Raw genomic sequence first — 23,435 nt, 5'->3', positions numbered from 1 at the left:
GAAAGGAAGGAGGGAAGTTTCATCTGTGTCCTCAAGCTTTCTCTTTCTGAAGAGAAGAGAAAATTCTCTGTTGTATAAGAAGTGGTTGTACCTTCTTTTTCTTTTGCTGACAGCTTATGAGGAGATCCATTCCAGCTCCTCTGATTTCCAGGGTACCAAATCTATTTGACTTCTCTTTATCTTGGGCTCATGGCAACATTTTCTGAAGGACATGAACTGTTGAACTGGTAGAGTCAAGTCTGGGCTGGACTCTGTTGAAGGCTCTTCTGTTCCACAGAACATCTTCCTGAGGGGGCATCTCTGCTGTCAATTTGTTATGGTCCCTGCCTGCTTCATTACAGATCTGTTCTCCTCTCCTTGTCCCATTCACACATAGCATAGATCCTATGAAGAGAGGCTGAGGGAGCTGGGGCTGTTCAGTCTGGAGAAGAGGAGGCTCAGAGGAAACCTCATCACTCTCTACAACTCCCTGAAAGGAGGTTGGAGCCAGAGGGGGGTTGGTCTCTTTTCCCAGACGACTTTCAACAAGACAAGAGGGCATGGTCTTAAGTTATGCCAGGGGAAGTTTAGGTTAGATATTGGAAAGAATTTCTTTACTGAGAGGGTGATCAGACATTGGAATGGGCTGCCCAGGGAAGTAGTGGATTCTCCATCCCTGGAGATATTTAAAAAGAGACTGGATGTGGCACTCAGTGCCATAGTCTAGCAACTGCAATGGTGGTTCAAGGGTTGGACTTGATGATCTCTGAGGTCCCTTCCAACCCAGCCAATTCTATGATTCTATGATTCACACATACTGTGTGCTTGTAGAGCAGGTATCTGGAACACCCCTGGCTGGAAAAACTCATGGCACATATGACAGCTGACATTATGAGCTCTGCTTCTTGGGCCATACACTGGAAGCTGTTCCTCTGTACTGCACAAGGGTTTCTCCAAGTCTCTCTTGCTCTGAGAAGTTCTTAGACTATGGAAACTGCTTAGCAGTGTGGTAAATAGACAATTCCTTCCCTGGGCCAGTCTCTCTTCCACGCAATGATCCTTTTGCAGACATGTGAAATAGGTGCTTTTCCAAGCTGTATTTCAAACTATCAATTTATTATATATGACAATATTCATTAGGCTCAATTAGATCACTGCTATAACTCCTGAGCTTGTCTATTTGTTTTCTGCTGCTCCTGGGTTGCTTTTCAGGGCAATACTGCAGATTTGGTATGATGTTGGCTGTGTATTTCTGTCTCATGTGATTAATAAATGTTATATTTGCTGTCAGGGCTCTATCCAGGCTATTAAGCTCTCCCAAAAACCTCTTGCTGAGTCTTGAAAGCTCAGTGCAACTGAGCCTGTGTCTGGAAGCAATAGTGCTACCCATGTTTTTCCTAGATCCAGGTTTCCGCAGACCTCTGGAACAACCCCACAGAGTTAACCACAAAGCTACTTTGAAGTAATTCCCTTCACAGCATTCCATATGGAATCAAGGCTGAAAAGGGAAATGTATAAGTTACTCATAATCTTGGAACATTCATAAGAGCCTTGTAAGTAAAAGAATCTTAAAACATACATGAGGTGTTTCATTCCAATTTCTTGATGACTAAGTGATTGCTCAGCTTTATCTGCTGCAAGCCGACTCTCAGCTTACAGGAAGATTATTGAAGGCAGCTCAGAAATACATCATTTCACTCAAACAACCCAGATGCCATCTATTTGCTGAAGTTGTGAAGCTGAGCAGAGTGATTTCAGTAGCTCAGTTGCTGTGTTCAGTTTATATTTAGCTGTTTTCAGGTTGCATTCAATACTTTATGAGTATCCAGTTTCACTTTTCTGTTATTCAAATAGGGGAAAACCCCAAGGCAGTCAGTGTCTGCTTTCACACAGAGGCAGAACTGATGCCTTACAGCAGACAGAAATGGTGGGAAAACTCATTTCAGGTAACCCAGGGCACAGATCACTCCTGGAAATCTTTTTCAGTTAGGTACATGGTTCCTTTTATTCATCTTCAAAATGCTATAACAAAAAAAAAAGACATTTGATAAAATTGCCTTTATACCATGACTAAATATTCCCACTTCTGGCAAAGGGAGCCCCAAGTGTAGCCTTTATCTTCATATATTAAAGCAGTTCTTAACTGCTTGGAAGGGGATTAACCCATCCAGCTCCCCATTCTCTGTCTCCACATTTACTTTGTTTGCAGGTGCCTCCAGCTTCTCACATCCTCAGGTCACCTTTTCAAGCACAACAATTTTTTGGTAGCCCTTCTGCTAAGGTTTGCAAATTGCTCTTCCCTACATCTCTTGCACTGGAGATGTGGCTGTTAACTCTGTATCATGAATTCAGGTCCCTTATACTAGGCTTCCTTTACCTTATTTACCTTTCAGAACTGACTAAGCAGTAGCACACAGTCTCCAGGAGGTCACAGGCTGAGAAACATTCAGCCAGAGGGAAGAATAAAGATAAGAAGTGGGGAGCAGTGCTCCACCATGGGTGTCCAAACAGCCACTGGCAAAGACAAGAAAATATCACAGGTGAAGCAGTGGCAGGAAAGAAGTTCCTGGTGTTTCTAACCAGCAAAAGTCTTCAAAAGCATCTAACATTTGTGCATCATTAGGGCTAAGAGAAGCAGGTGGCATTCAAATCTGCTTTGTTTTGCTTTTTAAAGCATTGCTGGATTGATTCTTGTGGTAAGTCAACCCCCACAGTTCCTGTCTGCCAGGACAGACCTCTGTGAGGCACCATTAAAAAGCAGTGACATCCATATGGAGGTTCCTGGTTAGTAAGCTTAGTGTGGCTTTTAGAAACATGTTCAAAATAAGAGTTTGAATGATAATTATCTTTTGTTTTGATAAAGGAATATTTAGGTCAATTGTTTAGGTTGTCTAAAAGGAAGCGTGGCTCAATTCCTATCCCAGCAGCTTTATTATCTGTAAAACTGAGGTGAGGTAAAATCTCATTCTTGCTTCTAAAAAGCTTTACCTTTAAGAACAGCTAATATTCACCAAGCTGGCTGGAACAGGAAATATCTGAGGAAAATTTTCTTGTTTCAGGAAACAGTCTTGGTTACTCAGCTTATGGCACTGTCTCATCAGAGCCCCTAATGAATCAGTCCCAAGATGTCACTGGGGAGACTCTGCTCTTTGGACAGCAGTTGCCATTTTTGACTGATAATGAATTCAAAACACCTTGCAAGAAAATGATCATGATGGGCTTGTGGTTTTTTTGCTGTTGATTTCTGTAGATGTTCTTTCTAGCACTTCAGAAGTATGGGGCAAACCACATTCAGTGGGGAACATACTCTTGGCATCAGTCTGCACTACTGATACCCAGGCAGCAAAGTCCTTCCAAGAAAGGTGCTGTAACAGGACTAATCCCTGCAAATGCAGACTGATTTGTCAAATTTCATGCACTGAGTTTAGAGCCACACAATTGTCTCTTTCCTCAACCTGCCCCAAAGCAATGACTAAACTACAGAACCCTTGGTTTTGAAACTTTTTAGCTGTGTTCAAATTGTATGTGAACAAACATAACAGAGACACCCCCAAATGCCAAACAGATCTTGCTGGATGGCAGAAAAGTTCATGAAAAGATCTGGTTTTCTTCTTTTGTTTTATGTACAGAAGATAAATGGTTGAGTGTAAAGTATTGTACTTCTATGTTTGAGTTTCAGTAGCTTCTGTTCAATCCAGGCAAGAAATCAATATTGCTACTGAACGATGATACTTCTCTGTTGTCCATTTAATCCCTGCAGGATGTGTCCATCTCAGAGAAAATATCCATTCAGGTGCATTGGCTGCCTCAGCAGAGAGGCTGAGCATTGGATGGGTGATGGAGTCTTCAGTATCTACACATCTCTGAGGGGTAAATCCAGGGGCATTAATGAAAATGCTGCTGTATATCTGTTACTGCTGAATAAAAGCATCATTTTCAGATGTTGTCAGCCTCCAGCCTGACACAGATATTAAATTCACATAATCTCTCTTTAAAAAGTGCATATGTGAGTAGATTTTGAACTCCATTGTACCCTGCAATGAAATTTCATTTTTTTAGCACTGAAAAGTAGGCAGGTGGTTATGAACATGTCTTAAGCTATTTCTCCAGCCTAAAATTAAGTACTGTTTGAAAACATTTAGGGAAATAGAACATCTTAGTAGGAGCCACAGCAACTTTTCATGAATTTATTTTAGCTTGCATCAGTATTCTGAGCTACAAGGATTATAATTTAGTAGAGAGACTCTCATTGGGAGAGGGGATTGAAGGCATGGAGGCTGCAGCCCTGTGAGTTGACAGGGATGCTAATATAGCCAGAGCAGAAGTTTAGAGAGCAGATCAGAGCAGCTGGGTGGGCTGATAGAGGGGATCAGGGCAGCCCAGAGGAGCAGTAAGAGGATCCAAATAAGTGGATTAGTAGCATACCAAAGCACACATTACTTTTAGTTTTCAAACTCCCATTGACTTTAGTGTAAGTGCATTTACTAATGTGTGGCAGGAGAAATGGAGGAGGATCAAGGCAGAGCTGAGACACAGGGAGCAGCTCCTTGTGGCAAGCTGGAAATGCCAAAAAGGCTGAGCTGGGGAGGCACAGCATAATGTCCCCACATTGGTCTCAGTCAGGACTTCTAGGAAGATGGCTGTTTTCTGGGCTTCTTCATCCTGCAGCCTCAAGGAGCTGTCTAACATTGCTAAATGCTATTGTTCCAGCAGCTGGTTCTGCATTTTCCATCCACAGCTCCAGTGATTGGCTCTTTCCATGGCTGCACCCTTACAGCTGCCTTCAGCTGCTGTGACTGAAACAAACTGACACCAAAATGTAGGTATGAGTAGCAAAACCTTCTCTGAACTCTTCCTAGTGGGGGACTCATTGGGCTGCTGGAGCCTGAACAGAACTTCTCACAATCTGTGCCTGTAACATGAATCAGAAATGATGAACAACAACATCATAGCAGCTGTGCTTGGGCTCCCAGGATCAAAATCAATTCCTCAACTACCCAAAAGCTCAAACGAGCCCCTTCCTGGAGTGCCAGACTGGTTTTACACCTCATCCCCTTGGACAAAGGTGGTAGAAATGCAAAGACACATCCAGGGTAAAATGTCTAAGCACTATTACTCTTTTTTTTTAGCACAGACCCCAAAGTTCTAGGCAAAATAATGAGCCATACTCACATTGCCCTCAGTTCCTTTGAAACATCTTAGCTTATAAGTGGCAAAATTTGTGCAGCTCATGGTTTCTCAGTGTTGCAGAGAAGCCCAGGACATGCATGTATATGGGCAGACTTCTTTTACTCTCCCACCAAAGCTTCATTAAATCATTGAGACCTTTTCTTCTTTATCCTCCAACAACAGTTATTGCTGAAACACCATGGTCTCTCCAGCCACTCCTCCCAGAATCAAAAAACTGGTTTGTCCTAGGGAAGGGTTAATACCTTAATATGCAATTATCCTACAAGTATTTTATCAGAGTGGATGACCATCAGACTTTGACTCCTGGACTATACTGCCCTTCCCTGCAGTCTTAGCCCAAGCTATGTGTAAAATGACAAAGAGGGGGAAAAGCCCAGCCTTACAGTCCAAATGGGGTTTGCATTCTGATACAGAGGGTTTGTAACTGCACACACAAAGAACACTTTGTACATAGATTCAGTTATATTCTTTATTGTTGAAACAGTTCTGGGATGTTTTGGTCTCCCTGAGCTGGCGAACAGACAAAACCATCCAATTTTCTTTTGGATTTGCATGAGGAAGATTAACAAGCAGCAAAAGGGTCAAGAAGCCATTTTTAAACAATGTCCCAAAGGAAAAAAGAGACTAAGGATGGAGACGTAAGATGTCAAGTACTGTGACTAAAATAATAACAGGAAGAACTTCAAGTGGAATTGGAAAACAAACAGTACTCATGTGCTCCAGACTTCTTCAGGACAACCAGCAGCTCACCTCTGTAATGATCTGGTCCTCAGATATGCCAACACAAAACCCCCTGAAAGGGAGAGTTTGTAGTAAGATAGCACAGCATCAAGGTGACCTACTGTCAGGTTGGGAGCTGAGAAGAAGTCCTGCCTATGGATTCTGTATGACCACAAAATCATCCTTGGAAACTGGCAAGGCAAAAATAATGCTACCCACAGTTTATAAAATCCCCGGTGACATTCATTCCACATAACTGACCAAAACAGAGAACCTGTTAGCCTGTCACCTGTGTAGCTCCTGGCCCCTAATTTACCTCTTCACCCTTCTCCTGCTTCCTAATGCCACACTGAACTTCTCCAGGTTCCCAAACGAATAACCCTGGCACTATTAATGTGACAGTCAGCAGCCTCTTCCTACTTCCCCCAGCCTCACATGAATTCCTGGACATTAGACTGAAAATACCAAATCATTGAGCTTGTCAGGCTTTTTCCAGTATAATTCTTCCAACTGAAAAGCTGAAGGAGCTCTTAGGAGCTCTACACACTCTTTAATTCTCCTCAGTTCTAGGATTCTTCAGTCTTCTTTGTCCTACACCGTTCTATTTTCTGAATAATAATAAAAATATTATAATGAACTGGACTAGCCTGTGAGCCTGGAAGCAAAGAAAAAGTTTGGGACATGTTGATGTGAAGAGCACTGCAGTTGTTTATACTGAAATATTGCTAGATTTATTATATTTAATTGATTTAGCATCTGAAGTGAAAAAAAATATTTTAAAAACCAAAAAATTGTTGGGGAAATGAATATCAGGTAGAACGGGGAAGAAATATTTTGAAAGTAACTTGCAGAATAATAAATTGTTAACTAGGAAGTAGTCAGGGATAATCATCCTGACCTGGGATATGCTGCAAGATAAAGCCCTTATTTAGTTAGCTGATTTCATGGCATTTTGAAAAACATTACTCAACAGTTTGATGGAGGAAATACTTTGTGACTGTTCATTAATATATACAAAATACTCTGATTTTTCCACATTTTCACCAGGGAAAAAAGGAACTATGGGTTCTTACTGTGTAATAATACTGATCCAGTACCAAGACATTAACCGAAATAAAAGATAGAATTAAATGCTGACTGCTCCTCAGAGCCAGTGCACTTTATCTGAAGTCATTTGGCTGCCAGGGCACTGCAGCCAGTGACTATCTAGGGTGACACAAGGCAGCCATTCTAATGGAATAAAGAGGACTTTCATCTCTGGCTTTCTCCAGCTTGAATAATGCAATGGTGACCAATGATAAATGAGCAGATGGTCTGAGTCCAGTTGTACAATCCCCACCCCAAAATGCCCCACAACAGGCTCACAACTTACTGCATGCAGGGACTCTGAGTTCCTAGAGTAGCTTTTTTTTTTTTTAAAGTCATGGCTGGGGAACATCAGCAGTACAGGACAGAAAGCTTGTTTTTCAGCTACAGGATCCTCCTACATGTTGTGTGGATAACTAGAAGACTTTGACCTAAAGTCACCTCGCCCTAGTTTCTAATTCACTTTTATGCAGATGAGGTGGCAGAACTGGGGCCCAGGTATCCAAACAGGCTAATTTAATAAATGAAAATCACAAGATTTGCCCATCTGAGTAGCCATCACTAGGTTTGCTTGCAGAATCAGGCAAAATAATAGAATCTCTTAAATTCACAAGAAGCACAATGAGAAATACTAATGAAAAAGGGGATGTGCTAACTCTCATAAAATGTTACTTGAAACTGCAGTGTGCAGCAGTCAGACTGAAATGTCATTTTGAATCATGAGCGTCCCTTTAAGCAAAAAAAATCCAACACAGAGAAGGAAAACTAAAAGGAGAAAGGGAGCAGATGATGAAACACTGCCATCACTTTTTCGTAAGTTATACCCCAAAACGTTGTGCAACGTGGGGTAATAGAGGAAAACAGAAAAGACCTTTTATTTTTGTGGCACATTTCTCTGGCAAATGCAGGATAAAGCCTATCATGTGAGTTGAACAGTAAATGAAGGCTTTATGCTTTATAAAAATTCTCCTGTTGTCCCAGAAAGGATGAGAGTCAAACACAACAGTTTCAGCAATGCTGGAAGACTTGTACATGAAGTTAGCAGACAGGAATCAGCAGACTGCTTGGGGAGACCAAAACAAAAAACAAAATACTCCTTTTGTACACAAAATTTAGGCACACAATGATGATGCATTTCAGACTTGACTTTCTCTGCACTGTGCCAGAGATGAACTGGAACCACACAACTTAGCAAACAGCATATGACATCCATCTACCTTTGCTGCTTCAGCATCCTCCCAAAAATATATAATGCAGGATTTTAAATAGTATGTTAGCCCAGTTTCCTTTCTCAAAGTCTTACAGGGAAGTTTAGGAAAATTCCAAAAGTAGCATATTGATTGCCTCTGGGATTTTCCACTTAGCAATTTAATAGAATATCACACCCTTACCCAATCTGTGAGGGTTCCATAATCTCCCTCATGAATTTAATTTTCCAGAGTCTAATAAATTTTACCATTAAGCACATTTTCTGATATTGCTTCACCATTAAACCTGTTTCCTGATTTTGGTTTTTCAGAACCAGGTATACTACCTGCACAGCATTTGGACAACAGCTTCCACGAGAGAAAGCAGGTCTGACTGTGTCTGTGCACACAGTCGGGATACAGATCACTATTGTTAATATTCAGTTCGCTTTCCTCTTACTAATTTTGTGGCATTATTCCAAGTGATAGGGTCAGTCAATATTACTGGAGCCAGCAGGATTCTCCTGGGTACTCTGACTAGGCCAAGGGAAGATCTGCATTTGCATCTGTTGGAGTAGGCGTCTGCAAGTAGCACATACTCCTCTCCTTGTCAAAACACAGCCTGACTGCACACAAAACACAAGATGATGATCGGGAGCTGTGTTTTCAGTTATTGGTAGTCACAACTGTAAAAGCCTGGGTCTTTCCTCCACAGGCAACAGACAAAAGCGCTACCGAGTGTAAAAAAACAAGGTACACCACAAACTAATTTTGGCAAAAGCACTTTTGACTAAGGAAAACGTTACACCGGGAACAAATGTAGCGCCGTAAGTGAACTGGAAGCATGGCTGAAGGCATCAAGTGGTGAATAAATCAAGGCGCTGGTGTCTGCTGTCTCCGGGCCATCCTTATGCCCATGGTGACCCCTTGGTGACCGTCGGAGGGTTGCCAGACACAACAGTCCCACTTCTCCGGAGGACTTCAAGTCTCTTCTCCTGCCTACAGCGATTCCACCTCTTAACTCCGCGTTTAACCCGGGCGGGTGAAACTCAGCATCCCTCAGCCCGGTACAGCGCGTTCCTCCGGGCCTTGGGTTGGGACGCGATAAATGCTGTAAACCAGGGTGCTGTTAGCATCACTTCCCACACACCGCGGCCCCACCAGTGTCAAATTCAATCCCATCCCTACCGGACCTTGTCCCGGGAATGTCTCCGATCCCGCTAAACACGAGGAGTTTCCCCCCCGTCCCGCAGCCCCTCTAAGGGAACCCACCGACGCCTCCGGGGCCCGACCGCCCGGCGGCTGCGACGCAAAGGCCGCGCCCGGGAGGCCGCCGCTCTCTCTCACGGCCGGGCACCCCCCTGCTTGCCGGGAAGCCGCGGAGCCTTCCCGGGGGCGGGAAGGGGAACGGGCGGCAGTGGCGGCGGTGGCGGCGGCGGGGCACGGCAGGGGGAGCGCGCAAGTGCCCGTGAGGGCAGGCGGGGGGGTGGGTGTGTGAGGACGGGGGGAAGGGGGAAGGGGGGGGGGAGCGGAGGCGGCGAGAAAGGGGGGGGGACACACACAAAATGGCGCTGCCCTCTCAGCCCCTCTCTCTCTCTCTTCAGCCCCACTCTCCGCCGTCCCCGCGGCGGGGCTCGGCCGCTTTTCCCAGCGTGTCGTGCGGCGACGGAGCGGCCTCGGGGTGGCGGCTTACGGCCGGCGGTTTGGCGGAATCGCCGCGGGGAGCGCCGGGCTGCGCGCCGCCTTCCCCCAGCAGGTGGCACCGGGGTCCCGGAGCCGGCGGCGAGCCATTGCGGGCCGCCCTTCGCCGCCGGGCCGCGGCCGCGCAGCCGGCGGGGGGGGGAAGGCGGCGGCGGCGGCGGCGCTGCCCGGCATCGCCCCAGCGGGGCTCCCCCCGCCGCACCCCGCTTTCCCTTAAAGTTTGGGGCGGGAGGTACGGGGACGGGGGGGGTAGAAGACCGGAGCCAACTTGTCCCAGATCCCTTTTATTGACCCGCCGGCTGGAGCCGCCGTCTCCCAACCCCCGCGTGTTTTGCTGATTAAAGAGACGGACCTTGGTCTTGCCACCGCCGGGTGGCCGCCCGGCCGCCCTGCCGCTTCCTGCCCGCACCATGGAGTTCACCCAGAGGAAGAGAAGCAGGAAATCCCAAAGCTTTAAACTGATCAACGAAGGTAAAGGCGGCGGCGGCGGCGGGCGGGGGGCGGCGGGGGTGGCCGGGGCTTTGTTCCCTGGCCGGGGGCAGCCCCGACTTTGGCACCGGGGGGAGCGGGGCGTTATGAAACGCCCGGGCTCCCGCTCCCCCCATCGCCTCCCCCTCCCCGGCTCTGTTATTTAACTCCGCAATCCTCTGGTTGAACTCCCCGAAACCATTGCACGCCTTTTATTTATTTTTTTTTTTCACCCCCCCCTTACCCTTTTTTTTTTCCCCCCTTTTTTTCTTTTTCTTTTATTTATTTTTTTTATGTGTGTTAATGTGTTATTGCAAAAACAACACCATTCCACCTCCCCCCTCCCCGGCCCCCCCCGGAAAGGTGGACGTGTTTTTTCCAGGCAGGTCTAGCACACAAAATAAAGTTGGATCGTGTTTCGTGGTAAATCCTGCTATGAAGGGGGGGGAGAAATGGTAAAATCAGGAAGCGAGCAGAAAATAATGACACTTGAGCAGCAGCGGACCTTCTTAGTATTCAACTCCTGTGCATTTATTGTGTTTTGGGTGGTTTTTTCCTCCCCTTGACTGCGTACATCCGCGTATTTCAAAGAAAAGCCGAGTAGAGGTTGCTTTATTAAAAATCCACGCGACTAATTAATTGTCCGTGGGCAGGGGAGAGCCGCTGGCGTGTAACTTGTTCACTCAGGGTGTGTTTGCTCTTGGAAAAGAGGGTATTTTATAAGAGATTGTCGGGGGGAAAATATTTGGATTCATGTCAAGGAAGAAGCACAGCTCTGTGTTTCAGTCTTCATGTTGGGTTTGGATGTTTGTTTTGGGTTGTTTTGTTGTTTTTTTTTTTTAGTAATAAGATACAGGCGCTGGTAGGCATTTTAACAGGTGGACTTCCCAGCCTTAGGGATTTATTTTAGTTGGGACTTTAGCCCTTCTCCGGCTGATGAGATCTTTTCACCCTCGTGGGTTTGTCTTGAGCTCTTTTTTCCTTTTGTGTTTGCAAGTATTGGGCAGGAATATCTCCATGAAGCACCGTCTGTGTCCTGCATACCAAGTTCAGGGCAGGTGACTGCTTGGGTGTAATGTCACACTGGGGGAAGGGGACACACACACACACAGGAGTATCAAGACCTGTCGTCTGGAGAGAGATGTCTTTGCAGACTATCTGCAAAATCGTGTTTGATGCAAAGAAATATAAAGGTGGAAATAAACTCTCCTGACAGGAATAGTACATAATGACTTGTATCATTTTAGGGGGGACTGGAGTGTTGCACATATTCCTTGTTAAAAACTAGAGGAGCAGTGAGCTGTCAGACCTGTCTGAAACATGCTGGAGGTCTGCGTGTATTAGCAAACCTGTTGAGAGGTTTAATTTCTAGGGAGAACAGGTTTGGGGCATTGTGATATTGAAGATGCTCCCAACTTGAAGGCAGAGTTAGTGCTGGACTGGGACAGAGTCTGGGGGAGCAGAGTGAAACATTTGAAAAAGCAAAACTGAAACTGAAGATTCGGTTTTATTTCTGTCCTCATGGAGCTGTGAAAAGCATATGTGTGCTATCAGCAATAGATGACTGTTTTGCCAGTTCTCCCTTGCCACTTGTTACAGGTTTAGATATGTGTAGGACAGTGTATAGGACAATCTATTTAATAAATAAATTCAGTTATGATGGTTCATTGTTAGTAATTCTTATTTTATATGGGATTTTTGTTTTTTTGGATGTGGAAAGTCAAATAGCTACACTAAAAACATTCTAGAGAGAGAATTATGTCTTTGTACTTTGAGAACACAGGAGATAAAACTGACATTTTGCATGGGAGTCTGCACTCACATACTCTTCTTCTATCACAGTTGATTAGAAAGATAATTATGTATAAATACTTGTCTCATGTAATTGGCCTTTGCCTCTTGCAGGAGTCATTCCGTAATGTCACAGTTTAGTGTTTACTGTTGTGAAATTCATACGGATTTCGCAGCGCCTGGACTGTGACATCTGAGGCAGAAGAAGGAAAGCAAAGAGAAGAGGGTGTGCTGTGTCAATTCGTTGGTAACAAACCATCTGTTAACAATGTGTGCCCTTAGAGTGCTTGTTCTGTCCCAAAAAAACTTCAGAGCATCTTATCGACATGGTCAATAATGACGATATGGAGAGGAAATCCATTCCTGCACTAAATCACAGCTGTCTCTGGGGTGAAATGTTGTGACTTTAAGGCAGCAGCTGTAGATCAGAAGAATATTGGTACCAGCTGGATGTATGGAGGGAAGTGCTAGAGAAGGAACCACGTATAATCTATATATCTAAGGACCACGAGTCTGTAAGTCATTTAATTCCTAGTTTCCATGTACTAATTCTCAGCAGATCTTGGATGCCCTTGAAAGGATGAAAATGCAGAGTGTGGTGGGTTGACCTTGGCTGGCCACCAGCTGTCCACCAGCCTCTCCATCACTGCCATTCCTCAACAGGAGTGCTAATGGCCATGGAAGGCAGTCAGCAGAAATCCCATAGTTTTAGCCCTATGAAAGGAGCCTTTACTTCCTCAATGTGTTATCTCAAACCCGTTTCACTCGCTGGGTGTGCTCCCTAGGCAGAGGAGCCCTTTGTGTAGCACCTTGCCACTGACCTCTCCAGCTCCCTGTTGTGTTTTGTTCCCCCTCATTTTCTTTCCAAGCCCTTTCCTTTCTTTTGTGTCTCTGTACTAGGCTCAGTTCTCGTTTACTTATTGGGTTGTTCCTCCTCTTGTGCCCTCGAGACAGTCGTGCTGTACAAATAAAGAGCACATAATAAAAAAGTTTGGCTTTCCTGGAGACCTTTCTGATCCTGTAGCTGTTTTGTCAGAGGTGCAGGTGTGCTGCTCACTGGAGGAGGAGCTCCTGCCCTCTGTGGCTGTCCCACCTTTTAAGTGAATCCCCCAAAGTGCTCTTGCATGACTTAATCTCTGCCTCACTTTTTCTGAGGCAGGTAAATATAAAAACCAGTTTATGAAGGGAGTAGCTGAGAGCATTGGGAACTGGGAGGGCATTGAAGAAGTTGTTAGGTGGGGAGGTGGCTGTTCCAAGACACTGAATATATTGTTCAGTCTTCAGCGATTTGCCGAAGGAAGGACAAAGTGTGTGCCAGTAGCAGAGTCAGAAATAGCATCCAGGAGAGCTGTCTTTAGACAATATTGTTGGTTTTATTTTTCCCTTGGACTTACTATTCCTTCTGTACACACATGTAAACAAAGCTCTGGTTATACTGAACAGATTACAGCAGAGACCTTCACACCAAAATACTCTTTTATTTGAAGTAGAAATTCACTGGTGATTTTTTTTTTCTCCTGTGACATCTCTGAATAGGATATGCTAATATTTATTCTCAGGGTTGTCACAGATGTTAGTTTCTGTAGATGAATATCCTAAGGTGTCCCTGATCCTCCTTTCTTCAGAATTCAGAGGCCAGTGACACCAGTACAACTCAGAATAGCTGAATGGTGCAGCCCTAATGTTGCTGATTTTCTGATTAAGGTGAAGTTTGAAAGTTTTCCTTAGTCTCTGTGAAGTTGAAGGTTTTTTTATAAATCTGCTTTCCATCTGTAAAGTAAGAAGCCAGATAATTGGCATCTGGTGGGATAATTTGCTGTGAAAATGAACACAGTAATTTAGGGCAGGCGTAGCTATTCCCTAAAATCTGTGAAATATTTGAGCTGAGTCTTTCCAGTGTGAGCAAAGGTTTCTTTAGGAGGTGCTGATACAGAGCACATTTTCTGTGGTTAATTTGGTGTACACGAAATAAACTGCAGATATACTGATAAATTATGTAGTAAAACTGTAGCAGTGTGTTCAGTGTTCATTTTTCCCAGATCACTTGAGTTCTAATTTTTTTTATCGTTTTTCATTCCAGATTACCATCATGAGATATATAAGATCTCTGACTACAGCAATGATGTTAATGGGGAGACCAAAGAAACACAACCAGTTTTTTTAGGTATGTGCTTGTGTTGATTAATTTCTGAGCAACATAGCGTGGCCATTTGCAATTAGGGAGGAAAAAAACCTCTGTGCAAGCGCAGGAAGCGCCTGCCATTGTTTAATATGACATTCTTTTCAAGACCCTTTTATTCTAAGAATTGCCAATATATCCTTTATTAACACTGCTAAAAGTTGTAATTTCAGACATAAATGTTTATTAGTGTCTACACACAGTGCTAATTATCACTCACTCAGAGAGCCAGATGCTGACTCTGCAGTTTTGCAGCTCTGTGCTCACCCCATTTACATTGCATATTCACTGGCATGCTTCACTGGCAATAGTTTGTGTAATTGGGGTATTACATCTTTGACATCTGGATAACAGAAATTCAATTTCCAGGAAGCTGCTATTTGTTTGGTTTTGCTTCTGCCTTGGGTGGGATAGAGGATTAATGTGCTGTCTTAATGTAATGTCCTTTCACCTCCGTAGCCTGCCTGCTAATCCTGCCATGGCAAAATTAAATTAAATCAACAGTTAAAAACGTGTAAAGAAAACAGAGAACTAATATAGAGTCTGGAGCATGATATATACTACAGCATGATAGGACTGGTTATCAGTGAACCTTTATCTTTCCCATCAGTGTGCTTTTTTGTCCTGTATAAGCCCTCAGCTGCAGAGTGCTTCTTGCTTTCCTGCTCCCAGCCTGCTCCTGTTGCATCTCATGCTTCACCTGGTGCTACACCTCTTGGCAAAAAATTGGTGGGCAGAATTCAGGGGTGTAAGAGCCAGATTTTTGAGCTACAATAGTCACTATATTGTAGTATTGTCATAGTTGCTGTATGAAACAAGCTCTTGGACACCTTGCTCAAGCTCTGGAGAAAGCCGGTGCCTTTGCAGCAAGAAATTTGGAGGTGTCTACCTCCACTAAGCTACACCAGGAGCCTGAACAGTTTTGTAGGGTGATTTAAGCTTTTTGTACTGTGTGTGTTGCCTGCTTGAGCCAGAAATAAGCATTTGACCTGAGTTTGTGAATGGGCATCTGAAGTCAAACTGCACGCAAAATGCCTTTGTCTCCTTAATCCCTTGTGTGACATCCTCCTCTGGAGGAGGATGAAAGAGAAATGAAAGAGAAAAGAAAGAGAAATGAAAGAGAAAGGGAGGATGCCTTGGGCAGTGCAGAATCTTCTGATGATTGGAATATTTACATAGGGTGAGAGCTGCTTTACGTTCCCTTCTAAGCCTCTCTCCATTAGGGTTTTGAGCAAATATTTCTTCCCTACACCCATTTACAGGGAGAAGCAAAAGTGGCTGCTGTGCTTTGTCTTCAAATTCCATGTTTTTTAAGTTCTTTTGGTGAGGTCTGGTAAACCTGATGGAGAGAGCTCCACCAGAGGTTTATTTTGGATGCTTCTTCTCTTAAATCATCATGATAAACTTTGGTAGGAGTTGGGCATCTATTTGCTGAAGCCAGGATTCTAAGAATTAGAAGCATCTGGAGAGACCTAGTAGCAGCCTTCCAGTACTTGAAGGAGGCCTACAGGAAGGCTGGGGAAGGACTGTTTGTGAAAGCCTGAGTGATAGGACGAGGAACAGTGGTTTTAAATTAGAGAAGAGTAGACTTAGAGTGGATTTTAGGAACAAGTTCTTTACTACGAGGGTAGTGGACAACTGAACCAGGTTGTCTGGGGAGGTAGGTGAGGCCTCATCCCTGGAGAAATTCAAGGTGAGGCTTAATGAGGTTCTGAGCAACCTGATCTAGTTGAGGGTGTCCCTGCTTACTGCAAGGGTTTGGAATAAGTGACCTTTAGAGGTCCCTTCCAACCCAAATTATTCTGTGATTCTATTCTGTGTGCAGGAGGTTGTGCTTTTGACATCTGTGCCATGAGCCAGACCAATGGGTTTTGATTTGGTTGTGTTGTCACTGGGTTTGGTTTGTTGGCAGTTCTGTGAGTGTCCCTGTCTTTTTCTTGAGACTGAATGTGCTCTGGCATTTAAATGCCTAAGTTCATCTATTCAAGAGCTGGTCAGAATTTAACCTTAAAGAATGTGAGTCGTATCAAGGATCTTTCTTACCAGGTGCTGAAACACAGATTTGCAGTCCTGTGAGCCCACCCCCAGTTGCTATGCAAGGGAAAACGTGCTGTTTCCTGACAATGTCCTGAGTGTCTGACTTTCAGATTTCCTCAAAGCGTGTGGGTTTTGACAAGGCTGAATGATGTATGACCATGAAAGATTTGTAGGTTAGGTTTTTTTCATTTGGTTGTTTTTTTTCTTTTCCTTGAGAGTTGGGTTCAATTTAGTAAGTTACTCAGAGCTCACATGACCACTGCCTCTTCAATAGGTTACTGTGGTGTCCACTTTTATTCAGATTCCTAGTGACAAGCACACTGATCTAAGAGGCAGGGAAAGCAGTGTCAGGGACTGAACCCAAATGAAAACACTCAAAATCTGAGTCCCCACTTCTCCACGGCAATCTGGGATGAGTGGTGTTTGGCATTTCAGCTTTCCTTTAAAGAATTTCATACTGCATGGAGTTGTTTTTCCATGTGCTTCAGGAGTGGTGGGATCCCAACACTTTACCCAGCTCGGTGAGGTGGAGGAGGTGATGCAGGAGGCTCAGGTGTAGCCACTGCTTCATTTGATTTCACCATTTTATGCCAAAATTCATCCCAGATTTATGTTCACTCCAACTTGTTGGTGTAGAGTCAGGTTTGTTCTCCAATTTAGGTGTTTTAACTGATCCATGGTATCACCTCAAGGCGATACATCTTCAAAAGGATGGTAGGATACATAATTGAAACTGTTATATTTAGCAAAGATGCAATGTTAATACCATTTTATGAACGAGTGAAGCTTTATCTGGAATACAATGTGTGTTGAGAACCATGAACTCAAACTGTAGAAAGGCACTGCTTAGAAGAGGGGGTTTTCTAGAATAAATGAGTAATTTAGAAGAATAAGTTTTTTAACATGCAAATGTATTAAGATCAGATGTCCAGAAAGTCCTGTTTGACTTAGATGTCTTTTTTGCACCAAGCTCAAGATGGGTAAAATGTGGCTTTGTGGAAGCAGGCTTCAAATTGGAGAAAACTTGAGCAATGAGAGGCCATGGCAGTGGACATGAGCTCTGGTGGCAATGGTATGAAGCTCAGCTGCTTTTTGAATTGATCTTGGTAGGCTTAGGAAGGTTGCTTAGGGGGTGCAGTGGAGATGTTTGTAAAATTTGAGGGGCAAACATCATTCCTGAATTTTGCAGGACTGGCATCTCTTTTGTTTTGAAGGAAAGGGGCTTAGTTATCTGATGCCAGGACAGACTGCTCAACCAGAATGGGAGGAGGCTGTCTGAAGTGAAGTGCTTAAACCTTGATTATGGACAGGGTTTAAGACAGACATGACTTCAGCTTTTATCTGTTATCAGCATAAACCTTCTGTCACAAGGCTTCTTGCCCAGACTTGGACAAGTCCACAAGGCGACCATACAACAATATCTTGTGAACAGTGCATGTTAAACCTGGCTTTTCTACATGCAAATATCTTTTGCATACACCACACTGTTGGTTTGGCTTTTTTTTCAGTTTTAGTATTTTATTATCATCACACACAAAAGCAGAAATATAATATACCTCCAGACTGAGTGTTTTTTCAATGCTTTCAGCTTGAAATCCAGGCTCTATGTTTGAAAGGTTAATGTAGAAAACTAATTATATTATCCTGGTAACCAAATGTGTGATGAGACATTTGTCTGTGTAATTAACAGTGAAGAACTTTTATAGTTTCATAAAATCGAATGCTACACACAGTGTGCTTGCAGCATTTGTTTTGAAGAGATGTCCAAAACAGAGATGTTTATGACTGATATAAAGTGGAACTGAAATGTACTGTAATGCAGGTGTCTGCATTTTACAGCATTTCACATTGTTGAAATGGAAGGCAGCAGATTAATAACTTCACTATGTCACGGTAAAAATAAATAATGTGTTTTTGGAGCAGGGGAACGATGCATAAGTTACTCACTAATTTCAAGAATTTATTCTGTCCCAGAAATAATACCCTTTGTGATTTATTCACAGAAAAAAAGTTGACTTAACACAAGTCTGTGAAGTTACTTGTTACTTTTAATAGGCCTATATTGTTGGGTGCAACAGTAACTTCTGTAATTAAGCCTGCACGGAAGGTTTTTTTATAGATCTGTGCTCTCCAATGGTCTGAATTCATAAAGCATTTCCCTTTGGGGCTGAGGCATGATATTAACCTGGGATATTCCCTAGAACCAAGGGAAGTTGTTGCATATCTATTATTATTATTTTAATTATATGACCCTATGAATAAATACATTAATTGAACAACTGCTCACTTGTTGTTTCCTCAGTGATTAAGCTGTAGCATGAAAGTGTGTAACGTGTTCTTTTGTATCTGCTCCAGTTGGGTGTTTTGGAAGTGTTTCACCAACCTCTTCAAAGGAGTTATTTTGTGTTGGTGGTGGCCTGGCCACCCTGGCTGATCCAGCTTCCAAATGCTGAACGGTCCCAGGGTCTGATTCTGGTTTTGATTCTGCAAATTGCTTTGCTTATATTCCTGCTTGGGATGCTCTTTAACTCTGTGTCTTGTAGGAGACAGGCGTGGCAGTCACCTCGTGTACTCCCATGCTTGGTTTGGGAGTAGGAAGTCTTAATTTGATGGCATCCCAGTTTTCCTGCAGGAATAATCCTAGTTCTCTGTGTGGTGATGTGAAAACGGATAAGTCCTTTTAAATGGCATTTTAGAGCACTGCTAAGATGCCTCAACTGAGACAGTTTAAATGTCCCTCTGTGTTAGCTTAGGGTGGTCTAACTCCCCAGCTCATAACTCATGTTGCTTGCCTGACCCGCTGACACTGTTCGTGACCACTGCTCTCCCTATAGGCTCAGGGTTTAGGTTTTTAATTTGCAAAGCGTGGTGTTGCCTGTGTTACTTGTTCAGTGGAGGTTCTTATATGCCAGTAAAGACTGGAGATCACTTACTTGAGAAGTGCTTGGTTACCCCATCAATTTAGCTACACAGATGCACAATTCAAATTACCCACAGAGCAGTCACAATAACTTCCCATGTGATTTAGGAAACCTTTGATCCCACAAGGAATTGTGCACATGGCTCCTCTGTTTTCCCCACGCTGACCTTCACAATTGGCTATTTCAGGACCACTTGCAGTATCAGATGACAGTGGCAAAAATATGAGTTTTGAAAGTTTTGGGTTGATAAGTACTGGTTTTGCCAAGAAGGGGTGCTTAGCTCCCTTCTAAATGCTGACAAGTATATAACATTCAAAAAAGTGTTTTGGTCTGGCCCTGCACCAGAGCCCTGTGTCCTGCACACATGTGCCTCCCAGTGCCTTGAGCTGCTCTGAATTAGCCCTTACAAAATCTTCAAATAGAACAGCTGAGTTTTGCTGGCCCTCTTCCAGGCAAGGCAGCATTCAAGTGATGTCTAATAAACTGGCATTTAATATGTTTGGTTATATAACTTGTTGCAATTTTTTTTTTTGAGCTTTCAAGCCCTATACATCAACTTCCACTTTTTCTCACCTCTGAAAGTTTGTTTCCTTACAGACCAGGCTAATATTGTCAGCTGACATGTGCCTGACTGTATGGCTGCTGTTCTTACCCTCCCTATAGCTTCTGAACTCATCTATTTCCGCCTGGTTTGATACAAAGGTGGAAATCTGTGAGATATAAAGTACCTTCAGCAGGCAGCCTGATGGAGGAAAAAATCTGTATTTGTATACCCAAGAAATGAAGTTTCTGTAGGAGTTTCATCTGTCAAAACACAACATAAAATCAAATGCTATTTCATAGAAAATCAAACTGTATTAACAAAAGTTAGTGTGAATATTTCCTAAAACATATAAGAGACATAAGTGTTAAAAACGAAGAAATTAATTGTAAAGTGTTGGGCTAAGAGAACATTGTGGTTATTTGTTTATACAAGTCAAAGGAAGAAAACATCATATACAGAAAATTGTCTAAATGTAACTCTATTAGTTCATTTATACACTTCAAAACACAAACATTATTTACAGATGTGTTTACTACTTCACTAATACTGGAATAGAACTGATATTTTAACGTATGGACATGGTTGCAGATTACTTGATAGTTCTTTGTAGCACTGTGATAATACTTGACAAATTTTTGGAAAAGTGTAATAACTTGTTGACACACAGTGTGCTATATTTACATTAAGTTTAATACCCATAATAATGAAAAGATAGTCAGACATATAGAGGCAAAGAATGGAATTAGTAAATCATTGATAATATTCTGTTAGCTGGAGCTGCTATAGGTCTGATGCTTCAGACAAGTGCACATTCAGCATGTGGATGCCACTTTATCCTGAATTAGTTCAGGTTTACATTTATGCTTTTGTAATTTTTAACATTTTTACAACTTAAAAACCAGGAAGTTTTTATACTGTGCACACTTTCTGTAAGGAAAGAGATTGAAATGAGTTTTGCGGAAATTACTTTTTATGGACATTTGATGTAGTATTTATGAAAGGGCTTTGTTTTGCCTTTTTTCTTGTTGTTTTATAAGCTTACAGTCAGGCCATGTGGAAAAGATAGATTTTATGTAAGGGGCCATCATACAAACAACTGCAACAGTAATTTAGAAAAATTGTTAATATGTTTTTGTTGCAACTATTATAATCTTTACATATAAGTTCCTAAATAGGACTGTAATTTGCTGTGCTTATCTTTTTTGAGTAGTGTTTTTTAAGTATTTTGGTGTTTTGCATGTAAATTCATTGGCTCAAAAGGGAGCAAATGGATATTTCAAATGCCAAAACCTGTAGCCTGCTGGCTGGGGGCATCCCCATCTCTATGGGAGAGGTGAGGATTCTTGGAACATGTATAGAGGCTGAAACATGCATCACTCCTCTCCAGCTTCAACATCTATCTCAGGAGGCTTTTCACAGATAGGTCATGGAGATTTTTGTAATAAACTAATTTTTTTTGTGTGCTTGATTACCCCATTCAGCATTTAAGAGGAAGCCTGGCTCTTCTGTAGGACATAGTAGCCTGAGCTGTTTGGTTTTCTCCCTGTGCCCATCCTTTTTTTTTTTTTTTTATTTTTAAATTACATGCTTATTATCTGTGAAAATCATCAGCAGTGGAAGAGTCAATAAAAAAAATGCTATCATTGGGCTCTAGCAAAATGAGATAGCCAGGGAGCAAGAAGTTAAATCAGTTGCTGTTCATGTGCCTGCCTGCAGATTTAGAGGGTGTAACAGCAGCTCCTCTGAGCTTGTGTCAGGAAGGATGCTGCTGTCTCCAGCCTGTTACAAATTAAAAGCTGCAAAAAGCTGTAATTGGGAGAGGAGGGATGAAAACTTGAGCTGGAGACTAAGTCAGGCTTTGCTTCTAAATGACCTTCCTACAATGCACCAGACATATTTTGGGGGGGAAAAAACCCAAAAACCAAAAAAAAAACCCACCAACAAAAATTCCACAAACAAATAAACAACCAAAAACCACCAAAAAAACCCCTCAACAAGATGATTCAAACAAAAAACCCAACAACAATAACCCCCTAAATAAATTAATAAATAAATTAATCCCCCCAGGAAACAAACAAGCAAAATCCCCAACAAACAAATTCACAAGTGGGGAATCTCCCAGTTTTAGGTAGAGAGCTACTAAACACTGTGTATTTACATAGGATACAAGTTCAGGGTTTGCTGTAGCATAAATATAGGGTTTTTTTTCTGTTTGACAATAAGTGTGCTTATGTCACTGTATAGGAAGGGCTCTAGATGAAGAAACAAGGGACCAGAATCAAGGCTGAATAAGCTCAATTAACATAAAATATTAATGTAATTGGGTAAGGGAAATTTAATCCCTCCAACAATGTGTCAGCCAACAAGCATGCAGTCACTACACCCGACAGGAGGAGGTGGGTGGGAAGGTTGGGTTGGTGTTGGTGTTATGGTTTTTTTATATCCAGATGCATTTTGCTATGGCATACAAGTCCAGGTTGCCAACACGAAACTCTTGAGAGCCTGGTGTGCTGCAAAATGATTCAACAGTAAGGGATTGCTTCATGCTCCAGTGTTGGGGGAGGTTTTGGAGCTTGGAGATGGGTAGGTCCAGTGGCATGCAGGAGAAAGCAGTCTTCAGTGTATGGGTCTGAGTGTCTTGATAATTGGAGCCCGGTGGTACTCTGCAGCCTCTTGAGGTTAGGAACCACAAACAGTCAGCCCTTGGTTGGGTTGGGTCCAAAAAGAGTCATTTTAAAGGAATTGGTGCTGTGATTTGTTAATTAAATCACACCCACAAGCAGAAACCCGCAGGCAAACCAACAAAATACACATGAAGCTGAACTTCCTTGCAAAGGGCTTTTCTCACCACTTGAGCTGGAGTGGAAACAGTGCTGGAGTATCACTGTGCAGGGTTGGCAAATATTTTTCTAAGTTTGGACTAGGAGCTTTCTTGCAAACCACCCACTCTCCTTGCTGGAGGAGGGTGGGCTGGAGCCAGCTGGCACCAGCCCAGGGAACTGGTGCACCAGGTCAAGCAGGAGATGCTCTGAGAGGCTGGAGCAGATTGTAAAGCCCTCTCCCCCTCTGCTTATTCACCTCCTGGAGCCCAAAACCTCCCTCTTTTGGGTACTACGTGTCCCTAGGTACACACCAGGTTTGCAGCTTGGTCCATCTTGGAAGGGGGTTTCTGCTCTTCTAGCTGTCTGGTCTGTCCAGCTACCTAAGTGGGTGTTTAAGTTTAGGCAACTGAATTGTGCTGTTTCGTTGATAAAATTATTCACATGCCTGGTACCAGCTCGTTTTCATATACCTTGTTGAACCAGAAACAGTGCACATTGCATCTTAATTCCTTGGAGCACTATTGGTTTTATTTTCCTGAAGTTTCCTTTGCACTCTCACTTTTCCAAAAATAGGTTTATTGTGGGAAGGCAGAATGTAAATTGAAGAGAGGATACCAAGTATTACTGTATTAAGCATGCTGTAAAGGAAGGTTGATTCATCAAGTTCCTGATCTTTGTTATTATTTGCTTAGGATGTTTGGTTTTTCTATTACCAGTAAATAAAATTAGAAGCTTCTTATTTCAGAAGGAGCTATGAACACTTCCTTATTACTACTGAATTGTTATGCATGCTCCAACGAGCAAAATAGC

The 23,435-nt window shown here is 43.0% G+C and overlaps 1 protein-coding gene across 3 annotated transcripts in view; it reads left to right on the top strand.

The window, feature by feature from the left end:
• Window positions 1-10,005: 10,005 nt before the first annotated feature.
• The window catches only part of BEND7 (BEN domain containing 7), a 46,971-nt gene continuing 33,541 nt past the window's right edge, over window positions 10,006-23,435 (top strand). The window contains exons 1-2 of one of the 3 annotated variants that reach the window (XM_030462441.1): window positions 10,006-10,334; window positions 14,203-14,286. In XM_030462441.1, coding sequence (XP_030318301.1) covers window positions 10,274-10,334; window positions 14,203-14,286 — 145 coding nt within the window. In that variant the 5' untranslated portion in view covers window positions 10,006-10,273. The remainder of the gene's footprint in view (window positions 10,335-14,202; window positions 14,287-23,435) is intronic. The other 2 variants (XM_030462445.1, XM_030462454.1) reach the window with 2 other exon arrangements.

Source organism: Calypte anna, chromosome 1, assembly GCF_003957555.1.
Source record: "Calypte anna isolate BGI_N300 chromosome 1, bCalAnn1_v1.p, whole genome shotgun sequence".
NCBI lineage: Eukaryota > Metazoa > Chordata > Aves > Apodiformes > Trochilidae > Calypte > Calypte anna.
The sequence above is the reverse complement of the archived record's forward strand: the minus strand, read 5'-3'. Positions and strand labels throughout refer to the sequence as shown.